This window comes from Anomaloglossus baeobatrachus, chromosome 1 (assembly GCF_048569485.1).
Source record: "Anomaloglossus baeobatrachus isolate aAnoBae1 chromosome 1, aAnoBae1.hap1, whole genome shotgun sequence".
Classification (NCBI taxonomy): domain Eukaryota; kingdom Metazoa; phylum Chordata; class Amphibia; order Anura; family Aromobatidae; genus Anomaloglossus; species Anomaloglossus baeobatrachus.
The window spans coordinates 713,022,022-713,045,314 of record NC_134353.1 but is presented as its reverse complement, the minus strand read 5'-3'; the positions used below and the strand labels follow the sequence as shown (position 1 = coordinate 713,045,314).

Here is a 23,293-nt window from a genome sequence, read left to right as displayed (position 1 = left end):
GCCGCTGTCTCCTTTGCCGCTATCTGTGCCGCTGTCTCCCTGCCGCTATCTGTGCCGCTGTCTCCCTGCCGCTATCTGTGCCGCTGTCTCCCTGCCGCTGTCTCCCTGCCGCTATCTGTGCCGCTGTCTCCCTGCCGCTATCTGTACTGCTGTCTCCCTGCCGCTATCTCCCTGCCGCTATCTGTACTGCTGTCTCCCTGCCGCTATCTGTGCTGCTGTCTCCCTGCCGCTATCTGTACTGCTGTCTCCCTGCCGCTATCTGTGCCGCTATCTCCCTGCCGCTATCTGTACTGCTGTCTCCCTGCCGCTATCTGTACTGCTGTCTCCCTGCCGCTATCTGTACTGCTGTCTCCCTGCCGCTATCTGTACTGCTGTCTCCCTGCCGCTATCTGTACTGCTGTCTCCCTGCCGCTATCTGTACTGCTGTCTCCCTGCCGCTATCTGTACTGCTGTCTCCCTGCCGCTATCTGTACCGCTGTCTCCCTGCCGCTATCTGTGCCGCTGTCTCCCTGCCGCTATCTGTGCCGCTGTCTCCTTGCCGCTACCTGTGCCGCTGTCTCCCTGCCGCTACCTGTGCCGCTGTCTCCCTGCCGCTATCTCCCTGCCGCTATCTGTACCGCTATCTCCCTGCCGCTATCTGTATCTGTGCCGCTGTCTCCCTGCCGCTATCTGTGCCGCTGTCTCCTTGCCGCTATCTGTGCCGCTGTCTCCTTTGCCGCTATCTGTGCCGCTGTCTCCCTGCCGCTATCTGTGCCGCTGTCTCCCTGCCGCTATCTGTGCCGCTGTCTCCCTGCCGCTGTCTCCCTGCCGCTATCTGTGCCGCTGTCTCCCTGCCGCTATCTGTACTGCTGTCTCCCTGCCGCTATCTCCCTGCCGCTATCTGTACTGCTGTCTCCCTGCCGCTATCTGTGCTGCTGTCTCCCTGCCGCTATCTGTGCCGCTGTCTCCCTGCCGCTATCTGTACTGCTGTCTCCCTGCCGCTATCTGTGCCGCTGTCTCCCTGCCGCTATCTGTACTGCTGTCTCCCTGCCGCTATCTGTACTGCTGTCTCCCTGCCGCTATCTGTACTGCTGTCTCCCTGACCCGATGTCTTGCAGGAATAAGAATTTTTGCCCACAGTAAAGATGGCTGTAGTGGTGGCACAAGCCACGCCTCCGCTGGAGCTCAGAGAGGGGGGTTTCCATAGGAGACGCCACGTTCCCCGCAGGCCCCGCCCTCTGATCAGCTGACGCTGCCTGGTTTGTGTTGTGACAGGGAGGCGGCCGCGGATGAGACGGCGGAGACAGGAGAGCCGGTAATGCTCCCGGGGCTGGGGGTGTGCGGGGTGCGGCCGGCTGGGGGGCACTGCTGGGCTGTGGCTGGCAAGCTGCTCAGAAGTCAGCACTGGCGGAGAAAGAAAGGTAGGCACTGGCAGGCCCGGACCTGCAGCCACCCACACCCTCCTACTCCAGGCTGCAATCACCCGGCCCCGTGCTCAGCACGAACGCTGCACATGGCTCCCTGGCAGGGGACACCGGGTGACATCTCGCCTCACCTTACCTCCAAAGGATGCCCTTACCCACTGAGCCAGAGATGTGTGCTCTGCACTGAGTATGGGCGCTATAGCCTGCAGCGAGTGAGCCATGCACCTTCACCCACCGCGCTCTGTATACTCACAAGACTGAAACCTCAGCAGAAAACAGCAAGAAATGCTCTGGGCTGGGTGATCAGCGGCAGCGGGGCTGGGTGATCAGCGGCAGCGGTGCCGTCCCCCCAGGCCGGATACTTTCTGGAGTTTACATTGTTCCTTCTTGATGACTTTTCTTGCTTTATCTCTGCTGGTGTCCTTGACCACTGGTTGTGAACTGTTTATATATTACACATCCGAGTGTACACACACAACTATACACACACAGACATGATGTGTATATAAACACACAACGTACACACGCACAACGTCGTGTATAGTCACACACACAACAAACATACACACAGTGTACACACACTCACGATGTACACACACGACGTACACACTCACACAACGTCGTGTATACTCACACACTACAAACATACACACAAAGTGTACATACACTCACGACGTACACACACACTCACGACGTACACACACACTCACGACGTACACACACACTCACGACGTACACACACACTCACGACGTACACACACACTCACGACGTACACACACACTCACGACGTACACACACACTCACGACGTACACACACACTCACGACGTACACACACACTCACGACGTACACACACACTCACGACGTACACACACACACTCACGACGTACACACACACACTCACGACGTACACACACACACTCACGACGTACACACACACTCACGACGTACACACACACACTCACGACGTACACACACACACTCACGACGTACACACACACACTCACGACGTACACACACACACACTCACGACGTACACACACACACACTCACGACGTACACACACACACACTCACGACGTACACACACACACACTCACGACGTACACACACACACACTCACGACGTACACACACACACACTCACGACGTACACACACACACACTCACGACGTACACACACTCACGACGTACACACACTCACGACGTACACACACACTCACGACGTACACACACACTCACGACGTACACACACACACACACTCACGACGTACACACACACACACACTCACGACGTACACACACACACACACTCACGACGTACACACACACTCACGACGTACACACACACTCACGACGTACACACACACTCACGACGTACACACACACTCACGACGTACACACACACTCACGACGTACACACACACTCACGACGTACACACACACTCACGACGTACACACACACTCACGACGTACACACACACTCACGACGTACACACACACTCACGACGTACACACACACTCACGACGTACACACACACACACACTCACGACGTACACACACACACACACTCACGACGTACACACACACACACACGACGTACATATGTATGTGCTTCTTGTCAGTGTCTTCCATAGACTTAGGCTATGTTCACACTGGGTGTTTTTGCTGCGTTTTTAGCGGTAGATTTGCCTTGGTTTTATGCAAATCCATGCTGATAAAAAGCTGCTTTTTACAGTCCCAGCAAAGTCTGAGATTTCTGAAATCTCATACACACACACCAGGTTTTTTTCCTGACTGTTTTGTCAAATACGTGCGTTTTTGGTCAGGTTTTTATAGAATGAGCATGTCAATTCTTTGCTGCAGATTTGCTGTGTTTTTTCATTGATGCAACCCATTTTGTAGAAAAAAAGCAGCAAATCTGCAGCAAAAACACCACTAAAAACGCATGAAAAATGCACCAAAAACGCAGATTACTCAAAGGAGATTTCCTGCCACAAGATCAGGTTTTGGTCATGAAAAAAAACTTACCAAAAAAGCCCTGTGTGAACATAGCCTTAGGGCCCAGACACAGCGGCCATGTGTTTCCTGCCGACCCACTATCAATCTTTTGAAAACTGCTCCGAACTGTTGTAAAACCAAATGTCTGTAGTTAATATCTAATGGGACAGACTTGTCGCAGCGGGGGCTACACTGAGGGTCTCCGCGCCCCACTGTGCACGTCCTTATCAGTTACTATTAGCTGACTACCTGCTGAGATCTTGATTTGCCATGTTGGGTGGGTTGTCACTTGTCTCTGGTAGAGTTGCTAATGAATGACCTGTAGAACCTGTTTCTCCTCTCCACTATGTGGCATAGGCTCTGTATAGCTATCCTGCAGTGTTGTTTGCCCCTCACCATCCTGGGCCCTGCCACCCTTCCTAATCAGTGCAGGGGACGTTGCCCCCTCTTCCTGCCCCTCTGTTATTTGCACCTGGTTTTGTTCCCAGGCTTTTTCAGTAATAAGTAAACTTTATTTTTTGCAGTTCCCCCCACACATAATGAAGTCTTCACAACAAACCCCGCACCTCCCACCCCAGCCTGAAATTCCATGGCACCTCATCACCCAATCACAGGCCGCACTCAGACAGCTGCCTCCAACCCCCACTCCCCGCCTCCGGCAGTCCAGCCTCCCAGAATAATACCACAGGCAATAATATCTTTATCTGCTGTGTAATGTGCCCCTTATGTCACCAGGATCTGGCTGCGGACAGTCTCTACCTGCCTCTGTTGGCTCACTGTGTTGCTTTTCCATTTTTCATTCCCACGGCTGCATCCTTTGTCTGAGAGGGATTGGGCTGATGACACAGATCCAGTTACAGCACCGCTTTACCTCCTCTAGAACCTACTTGCCCATTTTGGGCTACAACTTCCAGCCATGTTTCTTATATTTTATTTGTAATTTGTATTTGATTATTTTTCCAATAAGTGTCCATTATTACAGTGGGCTTATTTAGCACATGGTGAAAGGGTTAATGCCGTTCCGCCCATCTCCATCCAGTTCCTTGGATGTTAGCTGGTACTATAGTAGCTTGTTCCTCAGGTCTGTGCTGCTGCTACTGTTGTGTCTGGTTGGTGGGGAGGGGACCTCTCCTGTCTCTCTGATGCATAAGTTTGGTTCTCCCTGCCCCCAACTCATTGTGGTTTTCTACCGATTGTTTCAGATGTGAATTGAGATGGAAGACTTAGGGGAGAAGAAGCCCTGGGGGAAGCTGAGCCGATTGCCAGGAGCGGAGGCAGAGGCTGCCGCTGAGCTTTTTCTGTACAAAAGGGAATGGACGATTGGAAGGAAGAAAGGTAATTGTCTGCATAGATGTATTGTTCTGGTATGTTCAGATGGGAAATGCCATAACAGCTGGCTGGCACAGTTGCTTCTGCTGTGTACATCTTACTCCCAATACTTGTGTTCGCTCCTGACCTCTTATCACCCCGACAGGAGGCCGCTTCCTGCACCACTCCCGTCACTACCAGCGGCTGTACCTGTCATGACCCCCACTTCAGAGCCTGACCTCTAAACTAGCTCAATGGCTGCTCATGTAAAGTTACATGGATTACATTTAGTACCATTATTAATATATATATTTTAAAATACAGATTATGCTATACAAACCAGGTTTTGTGCAGATCTGTCCGTTATCACTTCATAATATTTACTGTACTCTTTCATATAGCACCATTAATTCCACAGCACTTTACAGATGTGACCATAAAGCCCCTGTCACATTTAGCGACTTACCAGCGATCCTGAAAACAATGCGACCTGATAAGGATCGCTGGTAAGTCACTGGGAGGTCGCTGGTGAGATGTCACACAGTCAGATCTTACCAACGACGCAGTAACGATACAGGTCGCATTAGCGACCTGTATAACGATCTCTGCTTTCAAACATAGATAGGATGCCCAGCAGGACATCGCCTTAGAAGAAAATGGTCCAGGACATTCAGCAACGACCGGCGACCTCACAGCAGGGGCCAGGTCGTTGCTGGATGTCACATACAGCGACATCGCTAGCAAGATCGCTGTGGCGTCACCAAAACCGTGACTCGGCAGCAATGTTGTTGGCGATGTCTCTTAGTGATACGTGGCCTTTACTGTCCCCATTGGGACTCACAATCTAAATCCCTTATCAGTATGTCTTTGAAGTGTGGGAGGAAACCTGAATACCTGTAGGAAACCCACGCATCACTTGTCCTCGGCTTGATTTCATTCCAGAACCCCAACACTGTAAGGCCATAGTGCTAAACACTGATTCACCGTCACTGCTCTGTAGTAAGGATCTTAGGCTGAGCACACATGGCGAGAAAAACTGAGCGAGAGGCATGCAATAAAAAAAAAAATCGCATTCCACCCGGACCCATGTTACTCGATGGGTCCGCTCCCATGAGCGATTTTTTTTTTTTTTGTAGTCAACTCTAATCGGACCGAGAAAACAATTGCAACATGTTGCGGGTGGAATCAATTAGTTTTCACTCGCACTCATACAAGTCTATGGGTGCAAGAGAAACATCGTATTGCACTTGCATTACACCGGTGTAATGCGAGTGCAGTGCTAGAATCGCATCAGCTAATAATGGAGGAGGTGGGAGGTTAATCCCTCCCTCTTTTCCGCAGCGCCCGCCCCCTCCCCTCTGCGGCTGTGCTGGGATCGCAGGATCGCATCACAGTGGCATGCCAGTCACATAACACTCGGCTTACACTCCAGCAGAGCGGGAGCAGTGTCATGCGATTGACTCGCATTAATGCCCGTGTGTCCCCAGCCTTAGATGTATAAAGTTTTGTTTTTCCCATTTGTCCCTATACAGTATGTTGTGCTCCTCTGAAGCCGTGTGAAATACAACCTACATTTTTCCTACTGAAAGGCACATATGTCTCTTACATTCAAACATTTCATTATAAAGCTTTTATTGTAAATATGAATACATGTTCTTGGCATTTGTAATTGGTTCCAGTGCAGGATTCAGTCCATAAAACATTGTCACATACATAGTATTACATATTCCTCAAATTCATTGAGCTGTCAGAAAAAGGAATGATTCATATGTTAAGGGTATGTTCACACTGGGGTTTTTGAAGCCTAAAGTCTCCCAAACCAGTTGCAGGTAAAAAGCCCACAAGTTTCGATTAGAAAGTTGAGGGTATGTGCACAAAGTGTCTTTTTTTTGAAACCCTACAGCGGTTAAAAAAAGTGACATACTCATTCTTCGAGCGGCTTCCGCTAGTAAACCGTACACACACTATACCTAACAGTACAGAGCAAATGACGGCAAAGCTACCGGAGGAGCTACCTCAAGCAGAAAGATCGTCGGTGGTTTCCTGAAGCAGCTGCGTTTAGGAAAACTTGGCAGCTGTGCCAGCATCTTAATCATGTCATGTGCACATACCATTGTAGAGTTTCTTCTCTAAAAGCTCCTTTAAAAAAAAACCCTCAGCGTGAACATGTACCCTAAGGATATGTGCACATGACGCCTTTATGCCGATTCCACCTGTAAGCTGCCTGAAAAACCCAACAAAACCGCCATAAAAATAAACATAATACACAGTTATGTAAGAACAAGCGGTGCACATGCTCAGTCTTTTGGCGCTTCTTTTAAAGAGAACCTGTCACTGGAAGTTTATAATACTCACCTAACGGTTGGTGCAGAGCAGACTGGTTGAATGGGCGTCTCCGTTTCCTGGGTCCGCGCCTCCTCTTTCGGCCATTTTTGTACTCCTGAAGCTAGTGTGGATGACTTGTTCTACGTCATCTACACTAGCCGACATTGAGGTCCCGTGCAGGTGCACTACAATACTTTGATCTGCCCTACTCAGGGCACAGCAAAGTTCACCTGCGCAGGACCTCAATGTCGGCTAGTGTAGATGACGTAGAACGCGTCATCCACACTAGCTTCAGAAGGAGGGCAAGTATGGCCGAGAGAGGAGAACGGAGATACCCATCCAACCAGTCTGCTCTGCACCAACCGTTAGGTGAGTATTTATAAACATCCGGTGACAGGTTCCCTTTAACTGCTTCAGGGTTCGGAAATAAGTTATAAGACATAATGTCGTTCTTTTTCCAAGCAAAGCCACCCATGCTTTACAGTTAAAACATGGGGCTAAAAGTCTACTGGCTTTATCCTGAAGTGGCTTGGCATAGAGAAACCTTGACTGCTTTGCCATCGGAAGTAAGACATTGTGAGCACATATAATAATAGTCGGTTGTGAATGCATCCAAACAAGGCCCCACAGTGAAGATAGCAATGAAGCCTCGTCAGGAGCTTCTTGACACGATCAATCTCTAGCCCACCATGAGTCATGAGGTCCTGAAGACCAGAAATGTGTCCACAAGCGTTGTATATTGTAACATCAGATCAGTAATTCATATCATAAAATTTGAAAACTAATCGGGAGCATTCACTGGACAAAATAGGTGACATCCTGTTTTCTTAGCATGATCTTTGTTGTATGGTACAGAAAAGATGAAATGTCTTTAATATTATATGAGCAGTCTAAATACAGAATACAGGGAGTGGTTTTTTTTTTTTTTTTTAAGGGCTTGTCCAGGACTTTTATATTGATGGCCTATCTTTAGGATACGTCATCAATATCTGATCGATGGGGATACGACATCCGGTACGCCCACCAATCGTCTGTTCCTGATGCAGGCATCGGTCAGATGTGCCAAGTTGTGGAACTACGCAGCTCCGCAATTCAGCAAATCCAGCCAGCATCGGTAACAACTGATTGTCAGAGGTGATGAGTGTCACATCTGATTTGTAAAGCGCTGCGGATTAGGTTGGCGCAATAGAAATAAAGATTTTTATTATTATTATCCCCACTGATCAGATATTGGTGACCTATCCTAAAAATAAGACAATAGAAAGTATCAGACAACCGATTTAAACACCAGTCCTGCTGTAAAATTCATAGTAGACTAATGTTTGTCTTCACAGGTTGTGACCTTTCATTTCCTGGTAACAAATTGGTGTCTGGAGAACACTGCAAAATAACAGTGGATGAAGCTTCTGGAGTTGTTTCCTTAGAGGACACCAGGTAACTTAGAGCTATTAAATGAAATCTGTCAGTAATAGCAATCTTCTTAAGCTGTCTACATAGTCATAAAAAGTTGAATAAAATGACACCTTGACATCTGTAATCCAAGGTTTTATTCCAGAGAAATCCCAATTTCTTTGTCGCTCCATTGGGAGACCCAGACAATTGGGTGTATAGCTTCTGCCTCCGGAGGCCACACAAAGTATTACACTTTAAAAAGTGTAACCCCTCCCCTCTGCCTATACACCCTCCCGTGGATCACGGGCTCCTCAGTTTTATGCTTTGTGTGGAAGGAGGCACACATCCACTCATGCATTCTCATACTTAGTTATGTCGGTTGGAAGAAAAGAGGGCCCCCACGGGGCCCCCGGCATGTTCCCTTCTCACCCCACTACTTCGGCGGTGTTGTTAAGGTTGAAGTACCCATTGCGGGTACAGAGGCTGGAGCCACATGCCGTCTCCTTCACCATCCCTTATGCGGCCCTGGGAGAAGTGGGATCCTGAGCGGTCATCCATTTACTGGGACCGTGCTCCATCCGCAGCCCCTGTGGGAACCTGCCGGACCGGAGCCTCTTCAACCTCAGGGACCGGGCCCTGCAACTCAAAGGTACTCTATGTCCCCATAGGGGACTGTGCAGGAGTGCACCTTCTTCCCGGAAACCGCGGCAGCTGCTGAATTGAGGAGGCCGGTGGACTTCCGCGCCGACCGTGCCTGCTTGTCGGGCGCGGTCTCAAATTTAGTCCCCGGCTTCATCGCGGCCTAGTCGCAAAAATCCCGCCCCCGGGCCTGCCTGTCAGGGGTAAGGGCGGGATTACCGACCTGACGTCGGATGTGAGGGCTGGAGCATCCTGCATGTTTTCCTTCCCCCTCACTGATCACTGTGGGGACCCCAGATTCCCGCACTTTACTGGCGCCGCCCACGGCTCCACTCCTCCCCTGAGAGCTCCGGCAGCCATTTTTTGGCATTCTGCCGGTGGAGGATTCTCAGTGAACAGCTCTGCAGCTCCGGGGGATCCAAGGCAGGGAATCTGGAGGACACACTCCGCTCGTTAGCGGTCGGTAAGCCACACCGGTCACCCGGTGCTGGTCCCCCTAGGGTGCCGGAATAGATACGTGTATATATATATATATATATATATATATATATATCTATCTCTATCTCTATCTCTATCTCTATCTCTATCTCTATCTCTATCTCTATCTCTATCTCTATCTCTATCTCTATCTCTATCTCTATCTCTATCTCTATCTCTATCTCTATCTCTATCTCTATCTCTATCTCTATCTCTATCTCTATCTCTATCTCTATCTCTATCTCTATCTCTATCTCTATCTCTATCTCTATCTCTATCTCTATCTCTATCTCTATCTCTATCTCTATCTCTATCTCTATCTCTATCTCTATCTCTATCTCTATCTCTATCTCTATCTCTATCTCTATCTCTATCTCTATCTCTATCTCTATCTCTATCTCTATCTCTATCTCTATCTCTATCTCTATCTCTATCTCTATCTCTATCTCTATCTCTATCTCTATCTCTATCTCTATCTCTATCTCTATCTCTATCTCTATCTCTATCTCTATCTCTATCTCTATCTCTATCTCTATCTCTATCTCTATCTCTATCTCTATCTCTATCTCTATCTCTATCTCTATCTCTATCTCTATCTCTATCTCTATCTCTATCTCTATCTCTATCTCTATCTCTATCTCTATCTCTATCTCTATCTCTATCTCTATCTCTATCTCTATCTCTATCTCTATCTCTATCTCTATCTCTATCTCTATCTCTATCTCTATCTCTATCTCTATCTCTATCTCTATCTCTATCTCTATCTCTATCTCTATCTCTATCTCTATCTCTATCTCTATCTCTATCTCTATCTCTATCTCTATCTCTATCTCTATCTCTATCTCTATCTCTATCTCTATCTCTATCTCTATCTCTATCTCTATCTCTATCTCTATCTCTATCTCTATCTCTATCTCTATCTCTATCTCTATCTCTATCTCTATCTCTATCTCTATCTCTATCTCTATCTCTATCTCTATCTCTATCTCTATCTCTATCTCTATCTCTATCTCTATCTCTATCTCTATCTCTATCTCTATCTCTATCTCTATCTCTATCTCTATCTCTATCTCTATCTCTATCTCTATCTCTATCTCTATCTCTATCTCTATCTCTATCTCTATCTCTATCTCTATCTCTATCTCTATCTCTATCTCTATCTCTATCTCTATCTCTATCTCTATCTCTATCTCTATCTCTATCTCTATCTCTATCTCTATCTCTATCTCTATCTCTATCTCTATCTCTATCTCTATCTCTCTCTGTTCGGTCGGGCTGTGAACCCCTTGCCCATATACCCTCAGTGATCTCTCTCCTAGGAGACAACAGCATGTCGTCCACAAAGAGCAAAGCTGCTAAGACACAGGGTTTTTTTGCGGCCTGTACCTCTTGTGGGGCTATGTTACCTGCGGGTTCCACCTACCCTCACTGTGAGCACTGCTCGACCCCTGTTTCGCTTGCTCAGCCGGAGCCTCGGACACTGGTGGGCCCCTTGGCTCATGTAGACCCCCCTGCTCCCCCTGACCATGCTGCAGGGACAGAGTTCGCCTCTTTTGCTGAGAAACTCTCTGACTCACTTTCTCAATCCATTGCACAGTCTATGGACAAATGGTCTTCTAAGCTGCTAGAGGCTTTTCAGTCCAGACCGGACCTTTCACAGGCCCCGGCCCCTGTTAGCTCGTCGTCTCCAGGCCCCTCTCGGTCCGCGCCGCAGCGCGCTCCCAGGTTGGCCCCTCAGTCTCAGGCGGAGGACTCCTGCCCGGACCGCAGTCCTAGACCGGCTAAGCGGGCTCGCTGGGACTCTTCCCCGACTTCCTCTCGCTGCTCGGGATCCCAGCTTGAGGACTCTCTGGAGGACGAGGCGGACATCGCAGCTCAGGGCTCTGACCCTGACGTCGCCCTTAACCTTGATACACCTGAAGGGGACGCCTTAGTAAATGATCTTATCTCGTCCATCAACCAGGTGTTGGATCTCTCTCCCCCGCCCCCTCCTGTAGAGGAGTCGGCGTCTCAGCAGGAGAAACACCAGTTTCGGTTCCCCAAACGTACACGGAATACGTTTTTTGATCACTCTAACTTCAGGGATGCTGTCCAGAAGCCCAGAGCGGTCCCGGACAAGCGCTTTGCTAAACGCCTCACTGACACGCGTTACCCCTTCCCATCTGAAGTCGTTAAGGGTTGGGCTCACTGTCCCAAGGTGGATCCTCCAGTCTCCAGATTGGCGGCTAGATCCGTGGTGTCGGTTGCAGATGGCTCATCCCTAAAGGATGCCACAGACAGACAGATAGAGCTCCTGGTGAAGTCCATCTATGAGGCCACGGGCGCGTCTTTTGCCCCGGCCTTTGCAGCCGTGTGGGCACTCCAAGCTATCTCGGCTTGTCTGACTGAGATTAATGCTGTCACACGTAATTCTGCTCCGCAAGTTGCGTCTTTGACCTCTCAGGCGTCGGCCTTTTCGTCCTACGCCATGAACGCCGTCCTGGACTCGGCTAGCCGTACGGCTGTAGCATCCGCTAACTCTGTGGTAGTCCGCAGGGCCATGTGGCTGCGCGAATGGAAGGCAGACTCGGCTTCCAAGAGGTTCTTAACCGGTCTGCCGTTTTCTGGCGACCGTTTGTTTGGCGAACGATTGGATGAGATTATTAAGGAATCCAAAGGAAAGGATTCCTCCTTACCCCAGGCCAAACCTAAGAGACCTCAACAGAGAAAAATTCAACCGAGATTTCGGTCCTTTCGTCCCTCCGCCAAGTCCCAATCCTCTTCGTCCAACAGGCCGGAGAAAGGCCAGAGGAACTCCTATGCGTGGCGATCCAAGTCTCGCCCACAAAAGGCCGCAGGAGGCACTGCCTCCAAGACTGCTTCCTCATGACTCTCGGCCTCCCCTGGCCGCATCCTCGGTCGGTGGCAGGCTCTCCCGCTTTGGCGACGCCTGATGGCCACATGTTCAAGACCGATGGGTGAGAGACATTCTGTCTCATGGTTACAGGATAGAGTTCAACTCTCGTCCTGCGGCTCGTTTCTTCAGAACCTCTCCGCCCCCCGCTCAGGCCGACGCACTTTTTCAGGCAGTGGCCGCTCTAAAGATGGAAGGAGTTGTGATCCCCGTTCCCCTTCAGGAACGTGGTCGCGGATTTTACTCCAACTTGTTCGTGGTGCCAAAAAAGGACGGGTCATTCCGTCCCGTTCTGGACCTCAAGCTACTCCACAGACATGTGAGAACCAGACGGTTCCGGATGGAATCTCTCCGCTCGGTCATCGCCTCGATGTCACAAGGAGACTTCCTAGCATCGATCGACATCAAGGATGCTTATCTCCATGTACCGATCGCGCCCGAGCATCAACGTTTCCTCCGTTTCGCCATCGGGGACGAACACCTCCAGTTCGTGGCATTGCCTTTCGGCTTGGCGACAGCCCCACGGGTTTTCACCAAAGTCATGGCATCCGTTGTGGCGGTCCTGCATTCTCAGGGCCACTCGGTGATTCCCTACTTGGACGATCTCCTAGTCAGGGCCCCGTCTCGGGTGGCGTGTCAACAAAGCCTATCTGTCGCTCTGGCGACTCTCCAGCGGTTCGGGTGGATCATCAACTTCCCGAAATCCAAGTTGACACCGACCCAATCACTGACGTACCTTGGGATGGAGTTTCATACCCAGCAAGCGTTAGTCAAGCTTCCGAGCGACAAACGGCTTTCTCTGCAGGCAGGGGTGCAATCCCTTCTTCGGAGTCCGTTACACCCCTTAAGGCGCCTCATGCACTTCCTGGGAAGATGGTGGCAGCTATAGAGGCAGTCCCGTTCGCGCAATTCCATCTTCGGCCACTCCAATGGGACATTCTCCGCAAATGGGACAGGAGTACGGCTTCCCTCGACAGGAAAGTCTCTTTCCCTTGCAACCAAGACGTCACTTCAGTGGTGGCTCCTTCCCAATTCTCTGGCGCAGGGAAAATCCTTCCTACCCCCAACTTGGGCTGTGGTCACCACGGACGCGAGCCTGTCAGGTTGGGGAGCGGTTTTTCTCCACCACAGGGCTCAGGGAACCTGGACTCCGATAGTCATCCCTTCAGATCAATATTCTGGAGATAAGAGCAGTGTATCTAGCCCTATTGGCTTTTCATCGGTGGCTGGAGGGCAGGCAGATCCGTATCCAGTCAGACAACGCCACTGCCGTCGCATACATCAACCACCAAGGCGGCACTCGCAGTCGTCAAGCCTTCCAGGAAGTCCGACGGATTCTGCAGTGGGTGGAGGCCACAGCCTCCACCATCTCCGCAGTTCACATCCCGGGCGTAGAAAACTGGGAAGCAGATTTTCTCAGTCGTCAGGGCATGGACGCGGGGGAATGGTCTCTGCACCCAGACGTGTTTCGAGAGATCTGTCGCCGCTGGGGAACGCCGGACGTCGCTCTCTCATGGCGTCACGGCACAACAACAAAGTCCCGGCATTCATGGCACGGTCTCAGGATCACAGAGCTCTGGCGGTGGACGCGTTAGTTCAGGATTGGTCGCAGTTTCGACTGCCTTATGTGTTTCCTCCTCTGGCGATGCTGCCCAGAGTGCTACGCAAGATCAGGTCGGACTGCCGTTGCGCCATTCTCGTCGCTCCAGACTGGCCGAGGCGGTCGTGGTACCCGGATCTGTGGCATCTCACGGTGGGTCAACCGTGCGCGCTTCCAGACCGCCCAGACTTGCTGTCACAAGGGCCGTTTTTCCATCTGAATTCTGTGGCCCTCAACCTGACTGTGTGGCCATTGAGTCCTGGCTCCTAGCGTCTTCAGGGTTATCTCAGGATGTCATTGCCACCATGAGACAGGCCAGGAAGCCTGCGTCCGCCAAGATCTATTATAGGTCTTGGCAAATCTTCCTATCCTGGTGCGCTAATAACGGTTTTCCTCCATGGCCGTTTGCCTTACCCACTTTTCTTTCATTCCTTCAATCCGGAATAGACAAGGGTTTGTCACTCGGCTCTCTCAAGGGCCAAGTATCGGCGCTCTCCGTGTTTTTTTCAAAAGCGTCTAGCCAGGCTTCCGCAGGTCCGCACGTTCCTGCAGGGAGTTTGCCACATAGTCCCACCTTACAAGCATCCGCTGGAACCCTGGGATCTTAACAGGGTGCTAACGGCTCTTCAGAAACCACCTTTCGAGCCGCTGCGGGATGTCTCTCTATCACGTCTTTCGCAGAAGGTGGCCTTCCTAGTGGCAGTCACATCACTTCGGAGAGTGTCTGAGCTAGCAGCGCTGTCATGCAAAGCCCCCTTCCTGGTGTTTCACCAGGATAAGGTGGTTCTGCGTCCGGTCCCGGAATTTCTCCCTAAGGTGGTATCCCCTTTTCATCTCAATCAGGATATCTCCTTGCCTTCATTTTGCCCTAATCCAATTCACCAGTGTGAAAAGGATTTGCACTCTTTGGATCTTGTGAGAGCACTCCGGCTCTACGTGTCTCGCACGGCGCCCCTGCATCGTTCAGATGCACTCTTTGTCCTTGTCGCTGGCCAGCGTAAGGGCTCGCAGGCTTCCAAGTCAACCTTGGCTCGGTGGATCAAGGAACCGATTCTCGAAGCCTACCGTTCTTCTGGGCTTCCGCTTCCTTCAGGGCTGAAAGCCCATTCTACCAGAGCCGTGGGTGCGTCCTGGGCATTGCGGCACCGGGCTACGGCTCAGCAGGTGTGTCAGGCAGCTACGTGGTCGAGTCTGCACACTTTCACGAAACACTATCAAGTGCATACGTATGCTTCGGCAGACGCCAGTCTAGGTAGGCGAGTCCTTCAGGCGGCGGTTGCCCACCTGTAAGAGGGGGCCGTTTTTTCGGCTCTTTTTTATTGAGGTATTCTTTTACCCACCCAGGGACTGCTCTTGGACGTCCCATTTGTCTGGGTCTCCCAATGGAGCGACAAAGAAGGGAATTTTGTTTACTTACCGTAAATTCCTTTTCTTCTAGCTCCTATTGGGAGACCCAGCACCCGCCCCTGTACCCTTCGGGCTGGTTGTTCTTTTGTGTACACATGTTGTTCATGTTGAATTGTTCTTTTGGTTCATGGTTTTCAGTTCTCCGAACATCCTTCGGATTGCATTTACCCTAGACCAATTTATAAGTTTTCTCCTTCCTGCTTTTGCACCAAAACTGAGGAGCCCGTGATCCACGGGAGGGTGTATAGGCAGAGGGGAGGGGTTACACTTTTTAAAGTGTAATACTGTGTGTGGCCTCCGGAGGCAGAAGCTATACACCCAATTGTCTGGGTCTCCCAATAGGAGCTAGAAGAAAAGGAATTTACAGTAAGTAAACAAAATTCCCTTCTTTTCTTTTATGTAAATGAGCTGTTAAGTTCTATGGGCCAAACTCTGATCTCCATGAAAATCTGCCTCCAGAGTCCAGTGTGATTGGTTGCTATAGGCCACCTGATAAATATCCAGGCTAACTGTAAAACCAGCCAATATATTGCCTCATAAAACCCCACACAATTAGTATACAGGTAAGGTCATGGGACTTGCATCAGCCTCTTCAACAGCGTTGGCTAAGGGTACCTTCACACTTTAGCGATGCAGCAGCGATCCGACCAGCGATCTGACCTCGTCAGGATCGCTGCTGCATCGCTACATGGTCGCTGGTGAGCTGTCAAACAGGCAGATCTCACCAGTGACCAGCCCCCAGCCAGCAGCGACGTGCAAGCGACGCTGCGCTTGCACGGAGCCGGCGTCTGGAAGCTGCGGACACTGGTAACTAAGGTAAACATCGGGTATGGTTAGCCGATGTTTACCTTAGTTACCAGCTCACACCGCTTAACTTAGCGTGTGCAGGGAGCAGGAGCCGGCACTGGCAGCGTGAGAGCTGCGGAGGCTGGTAACGAAGGTAAATATCGGGTAACCACCTTGGTTACCCGATGTTTACCTTGGTTACAGCTTACCGCAGGCTGTCAGACGCCGGCTCCTGCTCCCTGCACATTCAGGATTGTTGCTCTCTCGCTGTCACACACAGCGATGTGTGCTTATCAGCGGGAGAGCAACAATAAAAAAACGAACCAGGGCTGTGTGTAACGAGCAGCGATCTCACAGCAGGGGCCAGATTGCTGCTCAGTGTCACACACAGCGAGATCGCTAATGAGGTCACAAAAAACGTGACTCAGCAGCGATCTCAGTAGCGATCTCGCTGTGTGTGAAGTACCCCTGAGCCTCACTACCGTCTTTCTGTGTCTTTCTCTATCCATAATAGGAATCTATAATAACAAATCCGTTCCCAGCTCTATTAAAGGGAACCTGTCAGCAGAAATTTTGCAATAAACCTAAAAGATTCCCCTTCTGCAGCTCCTGGGCTGCATTCTAGCAAGGTTCCTGTTTTTATTGTGCCCCCTTTGAGACCAAAATAAAGACTTTATAAAGTCTTACCTTTTTGTATGCTGATCTTTTTTTATGTACATGGGGTAGGGCTTTCTTGCGTCCGTTAGTCGCCCTCCTTACGCTTTACGCCGTCCCTCATTGCCATAACTGAGGACGCCGCCCAGTGCTCCTGAGGTCTCGCGCATGCGCCGTGCCAATCTCGCGGGAATGAGCACTGTGCAGTGTGACCGCTGGTGACGTGTTGCGCAGGCGTGAGATTATGGGCGGTGCTGTGATAGTCATCAGCAAGTACCCGCCCATAATCTCGTGCCCGTGCTTTTCACTCTGCCTCCACCGTTATGCTGCTCCGCTCCTCCCATCTATTTCCTGCTCCAGGGAAAGATGGGCAAGAGGTGACGTGGGTTCATCTGGCTAGTGCTTGCGCAGAACGGTGGAGGCAGAGGGGAAAGCGCGGGCAATGACAATCACAGCACCGCCCATAATCTTACGCCTGTGCAAGCACGTCACCAGCGGTCACACTGTGCACAGTGCTCAGTCCCGAGAGAGTGGCACGGCGCATGCGCAAAACCTCTGGAGCACTGGGCGGCGTCCTCAGTTATGGAAATGAGCAATGGGGGACAGCGTAAAGCGGCAGGAGGGCGACTAGTGGACACAAGAGAGCCCGCCCCCGTGTACATAAAAGATTAGCATACAAAAAGGTAAGACTTTATAAAGTATTTATTTTGGCCTGAAAGGGGGCACAATAACAACAGAAACCTTGCTAGAATGCAGCCCAGGAGCTGCAGAAGGGGAATCTTTTAGGTTTAGTGCGAAATTTCTGCTGACAGGTTCCCTTTAACTGGGACTTACGAAAGCAATTTTTTGGGCGAATAACTGTAAAGTACGGGGTTAAATGTTCCCCTCAACAGTCTATGATGTTCCCTGAGTCACATGAGGTGGCTGTGCCAAATTTTGTGATTGTAAATGTGACGGTGCAGATTTCTTTAACACACACACACACACACACACACACACACACACACACTGCAGTTACTAGCTCCAATGGCAGTTGGATGTAAATGGTGTATGGACACAAAACTGCACATCCCCGTGCATGGTTTACTGGCTGCCCATGGGTACTGTAGATCAGCTTCTAGTCAATTCAGTTAAATTGTCAGCAATACATCCTTGAGTACACGAGGTGATGTGCTGCTGAGCAACGGTAAATTTTGGGCCATCATGCAGGATAGTACCCACCAAGAAGCATGTGTTTGTCAGCTGATCACTGGACTTGTTTTAATGCGGGAAAAAGGAATAAGTGTTGCTATAAACATTTGTTTGGTTAATCAATCCATAAGCAAAGATTTATACTAGGTTTTGAGACCCCCCTATCCGTTGCTAGATTTTCTATTGATCCCCCTTCTAGTGCTTCTAAGCACTTCTAATCTTTGAGCAGTCTGTGGAACTCTGTAAAATAATTTACTGCTTAAAACTTTTAATGTTTTTATTACATTTGAAAAACGTTTTTTTTTAATTGCAGTTACACTTTAACCGGGTTTTCTTTATATTATAGATAGTCATAAATACCAATTATTTACAATTGAGCAATGTCTTTGCAAGTGCAGAACTGACAGTAAAACGATTGCTCTGGATAACCTTGCTCTTATACCGTATTTTCTTCATCGTTCCTTTGGGAGACCCAGACCTTGGGTGTTTAGCTTCTGCCTCCGGAGGACACACAAAGTACTACACCTAAAAGTGTAGCTCCTCCCTCTGAGCCTATACACCCCCTGGTGAGCCAGTCACATCCAGTTTATTGCTTTGTGTTCAGGAGGATACATCCACAGATGCATTTTCATGTTTTTTTCTAGATTTTTGATTTTTATTTGGAAAAAGATTGAAGAAATGGGGTCCACGTCTGGACTCCCGGCATATCCCTTCTCACCCCACTGTGTCGGTGGTGTTGTAAGGTTGATTTCCAAGGCTGGAGCCTTACATGCCGTTTTCCTTCACCATCCCTCCTGGGCTCTGGATTGAAGTGGGATCCAGCGCAGTCTCCATGCCTGACAGGAGACCGGTCTCCGTCCACAGCCCCTTGAGGATCCTGCTGGACCGGAGCACTCATTCCCAGGGACCTGGCCCTGCGTCTCAGCAGCTAAGTACTGAGACTTTCATATGTTGGGGGTCCATGTCCTTTATTGTGTGGGGAGAGTGTGTTTGTGGTACTTGTTTTGACATTTCCGGTGGGTTTTCTGGCTTTTCGCCGAGAACCGCGCCGATGGTGCCTGCGCGTCGGCCTCGCGGCTCAAATTTAGGCCCCGGCTTCACCGGAGGCCTAGTTTCTGTATCCTGCCCTCGCATGTCACTCATGCAGATGGACAGGCGTGGCCCCTCCCGGCGGCCGTCCTGCACAGGGGAGGGACACTCCCCACTACTTGTGAGTGACTCCAACCCCTGCAGGCCTCTATGGCCCTCCAGTTCCCGCTCTCCTAAAGGAGACGCCCCAAGTCCCGCCCCCTCTCTTCGCTCCGGCGGCCATTTTCTTGGAAGGATTCATTCTGCGCTGGGCCATCCTGCACTCTGCATCCCTGCTGAGGTGCTGTGCATTGAGGGTCTGGGCTTCGGTATATGGAGGGCACACAAACCGCTTCCTGCGGTCTGGTAAGTCACAGCCAGTCTATGGTTGTGGACCTCTGCATATACTCCCTGGGGTTCATTTACTTGTACAAGCTACTTTTTTCCCACTCCAGCAGCATGTCTCACACGAGGAGCAAGGCTCCAAAGCTTTATACTACATGCGCTGCATGCAAGCTCCTGCTGCTTGAACCGAGCACCTATCCACATTGTGAGGTCTGCTCGAACGTGGAGGTGCCACAGCCTGGAGTCTCACCCCCAGTGGTCTCTCGGGCTGCTTCTGCACCTGTGGCTGAACCCCCTGCCTGGGTAGAGTCCTTCTCTAGGTCTATATCCCAGTCATTTGCTGAGTCCATGGGACTTCTGTCCAGGACTTTGAATATGCATCAGCCCCCTTCACAGGGTGCCTCTAATGTTCTTGCTAAGGGTCCTTTAGGATCCCTACCCTCTGGCCTCCGTCCACCGGAGCTCACAGAGGATTCATCATCAGGACACAGACCCCGTCCACCTAAGAGGCGCTGCAGGGTTTCCTCTCCCTCCTCATCCCGTGGCTCTGCCTCAGAGGACTCGCAGGATGAGGAGGATGCCTTTACAGGGGGCTCGGAGACTAACTCCATGTGCCCCATTGATCTTTCCGAGGGTGACTCAGATGTTAGTGACTTGATTGCGTCCATTAATTCTGTACTGGATCTCAATCCGCCAGTATCAGAGGAGCAACCCTCTCTGGCAGAAAAGCACCAGTTTACCTCGCCTAAGAAAGTAAAGAGTGTTCTTTAACCACTCCAGTTTTCAGACCGCTGTGAACAAGCCCAGGGCCTGTCCTGACAAACGCTTCCCAAAGCGTGGTTCTGATGACCGTTTTCCCTTTCCACCTGAGGTGGTCAAGGAGTGGGCTCAATCCCCAAAGGTAGACCCTCCAGTGTCTAGGCTCTCAGCCCGGACCGTTGTCTCGGTGGCTGATGGCACTTCCCTTAAGGATGCCACTGACCGTCAGATTGACCTTTTGGCCAAATCCGTGTATGAAGTGCCGGGGGCCGCGTTTTCCCCTACTTTTGCTGCAGTGTGGGCCCTCAAAGCCATTTCTGCTTCTCTAGAGGAGATACATTCTCTCACCAGGAAACCTATGCCCGAGATGGTTTCTTTAACCTCTCATGCTTCAGCTTTTTCTTCTTATGCCATGTCTGCCATGCTAGAGGCTGCTCACCGTACTGTGGTGGCTTCGGCTAATTCCCTCGTTATCCGCAGGATCTTGTGGCTTCGAGAGTGGAAGGCAGATGCTTCTTCAAAGAAGTACCTTGCTGGGCTCCCTTTTGCTGGTTCCCGGCTGTTCGGTGAACAGCTCGATGAAATTATTAAAGAGGCTACTGGCGGGAAGAGTACTTCCATGCCACAAGCCAAGACCAGGAAACCTACCCAGGGTAGGATTCAGCCGAGGTTTCGTTCCTTTCGTTCCTCCAACTGGTCATACTCTAAGCCCTCCGCCTCGTCCGCTAACTCAGCTTAGGACCAGAAATCCAATTGGCGCTCAAAAGCGCGTCCACAGAAGACCGCAGGAGGTTCTGCCACTAAGGCAGCCTCCTCGTGACTCTCTGCCCGTTCCAGCAACGTCCTTAGTCGGTGGCAGGCTCTCCCACTTTGGCAACGCTTGGTTTCAACAAGTCTCCGATCAGTGGGTGAGAGAGATAATTTCTCACGGCTACAGGATAGAATTCTCTTCCATCCCGCCAAACAGATTTTTTCTCTCAACTCCCCCCTGCTCCAAGGCCGCCGCCTTCTCACAGGCCGTGGCAGCCTTGCAGGCCAACGGAGTAATTGTACCAGTTCCCGTCCGGGAACGGTTCAGAGGTTTTTACTCAAACCTCTTCCTAGTTCCCAAAAAGGACGGTACCTTCCGGTCCATCCTGGATCTCAAGCTTCTCAACAAGCATGTTCGGGTGCGGCACTTTCGCATGGACTCTCTGCGATCAGTCATTGCCTCAATGACCTAAGGAGATTTCCTGGCGTCCATCGACATCAGAGATGCCTATCTGCATTTGCCAATTGCAGTTTCTCACCAGCCTTTGCAATAGGAGAAGATCATTTCCAATTCGTGGCTCTCCCCTTCGGGTTAGCCACGGCGCCTCGGGTATTCACCAAGGTCATGGCAGCAGTGATCGCGGTCCTGCACCTTCAGGGGTTAGCAGTGCTCCCTTACCTGGACGACCTTCTAATCAAGGCTCCATCCAGCGCAGACTGTCAGCGGAGTGTTTCGCTCACTCTCGCCACTCTAGCCCAATTCGGGTGGCTTGTCAATCTTCCCAAATCCACTCTGACTCCGACCCAGAGTCTCACATACCTAGGGATGCAGTTCGAGACTCTGCCGGCACTTGTGAAGTTGCCCTTAGGCCTGAAACACACGTGCGTGTTTGGTCCGTTTCCGTGTATACTGGAGACACGGCCAAACGTGCACCAATGTTACTATATCTCAGCGGTTACAATTGCGTTTTTGGTTATGTCCGTGAGTCCGTCTCCGTGATGCGTTTTTTGGTCCTTGTCTCACGCCAGCATGTCCGTTTTCTGCACGCAACACGCAGCACGGACCCAATGAAAGTCAATGGGTCTGTGCGCACGTCCGAGTGACACGGACGCATCTCTGTTTGCTCCCTGTACGTTTTGTGCTTTTTTCATGTGATGTCGGTCTTTTTTCTTTTTCTGTTTCGTTCTCTCCCTCAGCCCGTCGGTCGGTCTCTCTCTCTTATCTGTCCCTCTAGCTGTCTGTCGGTCAGTTTCCCCCCCCCTCTCTCATACTTACCTTTCCCCGATCTCCGGCGCGGCGCTGCACGGCTGTTATAATAACTCCGGCGGCTTTTACTATTTTGAAAAAGCCGGCCGCCCATTAATCAATCTCGTATTCTCTGCTATCCAAGCCCACCGGCACCTGTGATTGGTTGCAGTCACACACGCCCACCACGCTGAGTGACAGCTGTCTCACTGCACCCAATCATAGCAGCCGGTGGGCGTGTCTATACTGTGCAGTGAAATAAATAATTTAAAAAAACTGCGTGCGGTCCCCCCCCCCCCCCATTTTAATACCAGCCAGATAAAGCCATACGGCTGAAGGCTGGTATTCTCAGGATGGGGAGCCCCACGTTATGGGGAGCCCCCCACCCTAACAATATCAGTCAGCAGCCGCCCAGAATTGCCGCATACATTATATGCGACAGTTCTGGGGCTGTACCCGGCTCTTCCCGATTTACCCTGGTGCGTTGGCAAATCGGGGTAATAAGGAGTTATTGGCAGCCCATAGCTGCCAATAAGTCCTAGATTAATCATGTCAGGCGTCTCCCCGAGATACCCTCCATGATTAATCTGTAAGTGACAGTAAAAAAACACACACACCCGAAAAATCCTTTATTAGAAATAAAAAACACAAACAAATTCCCTCATTACCAATTTATTAACCCCGACAAACCCTCCATGTCCGGCGTAATCCACGGACCTCCAGCGTCGCTTCCAGCTCTGCTGCATGGAGGTGACCGGAGCTGCAGAAGACACTGCCGCTCCGGTCACCTCCACGCAGCTAATGAGATGAGTAGCGCGATCAGCTGCTGTCACTGAGGTTACCCGCGGCCACCGCTGGATCCAGCGGTGGCCGCGAGTTACCTGACTCCATGCAGCTATGGGCTGCCATTAACTCCTTATTACCCCGATTTGCCAACGCACCAGGGCAAATCGGGAAGAGCCGGGTACAGCCCCAGAACTGTCGCATATAATGTATGCAGCAATTCTGGGCGGCTGCTGACTGATATTGTTAGGGTGGGGGGCTCCCCAT

The 23,293-nt window shown here is 50.7% G+C and overlaps 1 protein-coding gene across 3 annotated transcripts in view; it reads left to right on the top strand.

The window, feature by feature from the left end:
* Positions 1-1,211: 1,211 nt before the first annotated feature.
* The window catches only part of CHFR (checkpoint with forkhead and ring finger domains), a 110,289-nt gene continuing 88,207 nt past the window's right edge, over positions 1,212-23,293 (top strand). For 2 of the 3 annotated variants that reach the window (XM_075321841.1, XM_075321824.1), the window contains exons 1-3: positions 1,212-1,294; positions 4,606-4,738; positions 8,371-8,470. In XM_075321841.1, the coding sequence (XP_075177956.1) occupies positions 4,618-4,738; positions 8,371-8,470 (221 nt within the window). In that variant the 5' untranslated portion in view covers positions 1,212-1,294; positions 4,606-4,617. The other variant, XM_075321833.1, reaches the window with a different exon arrangement.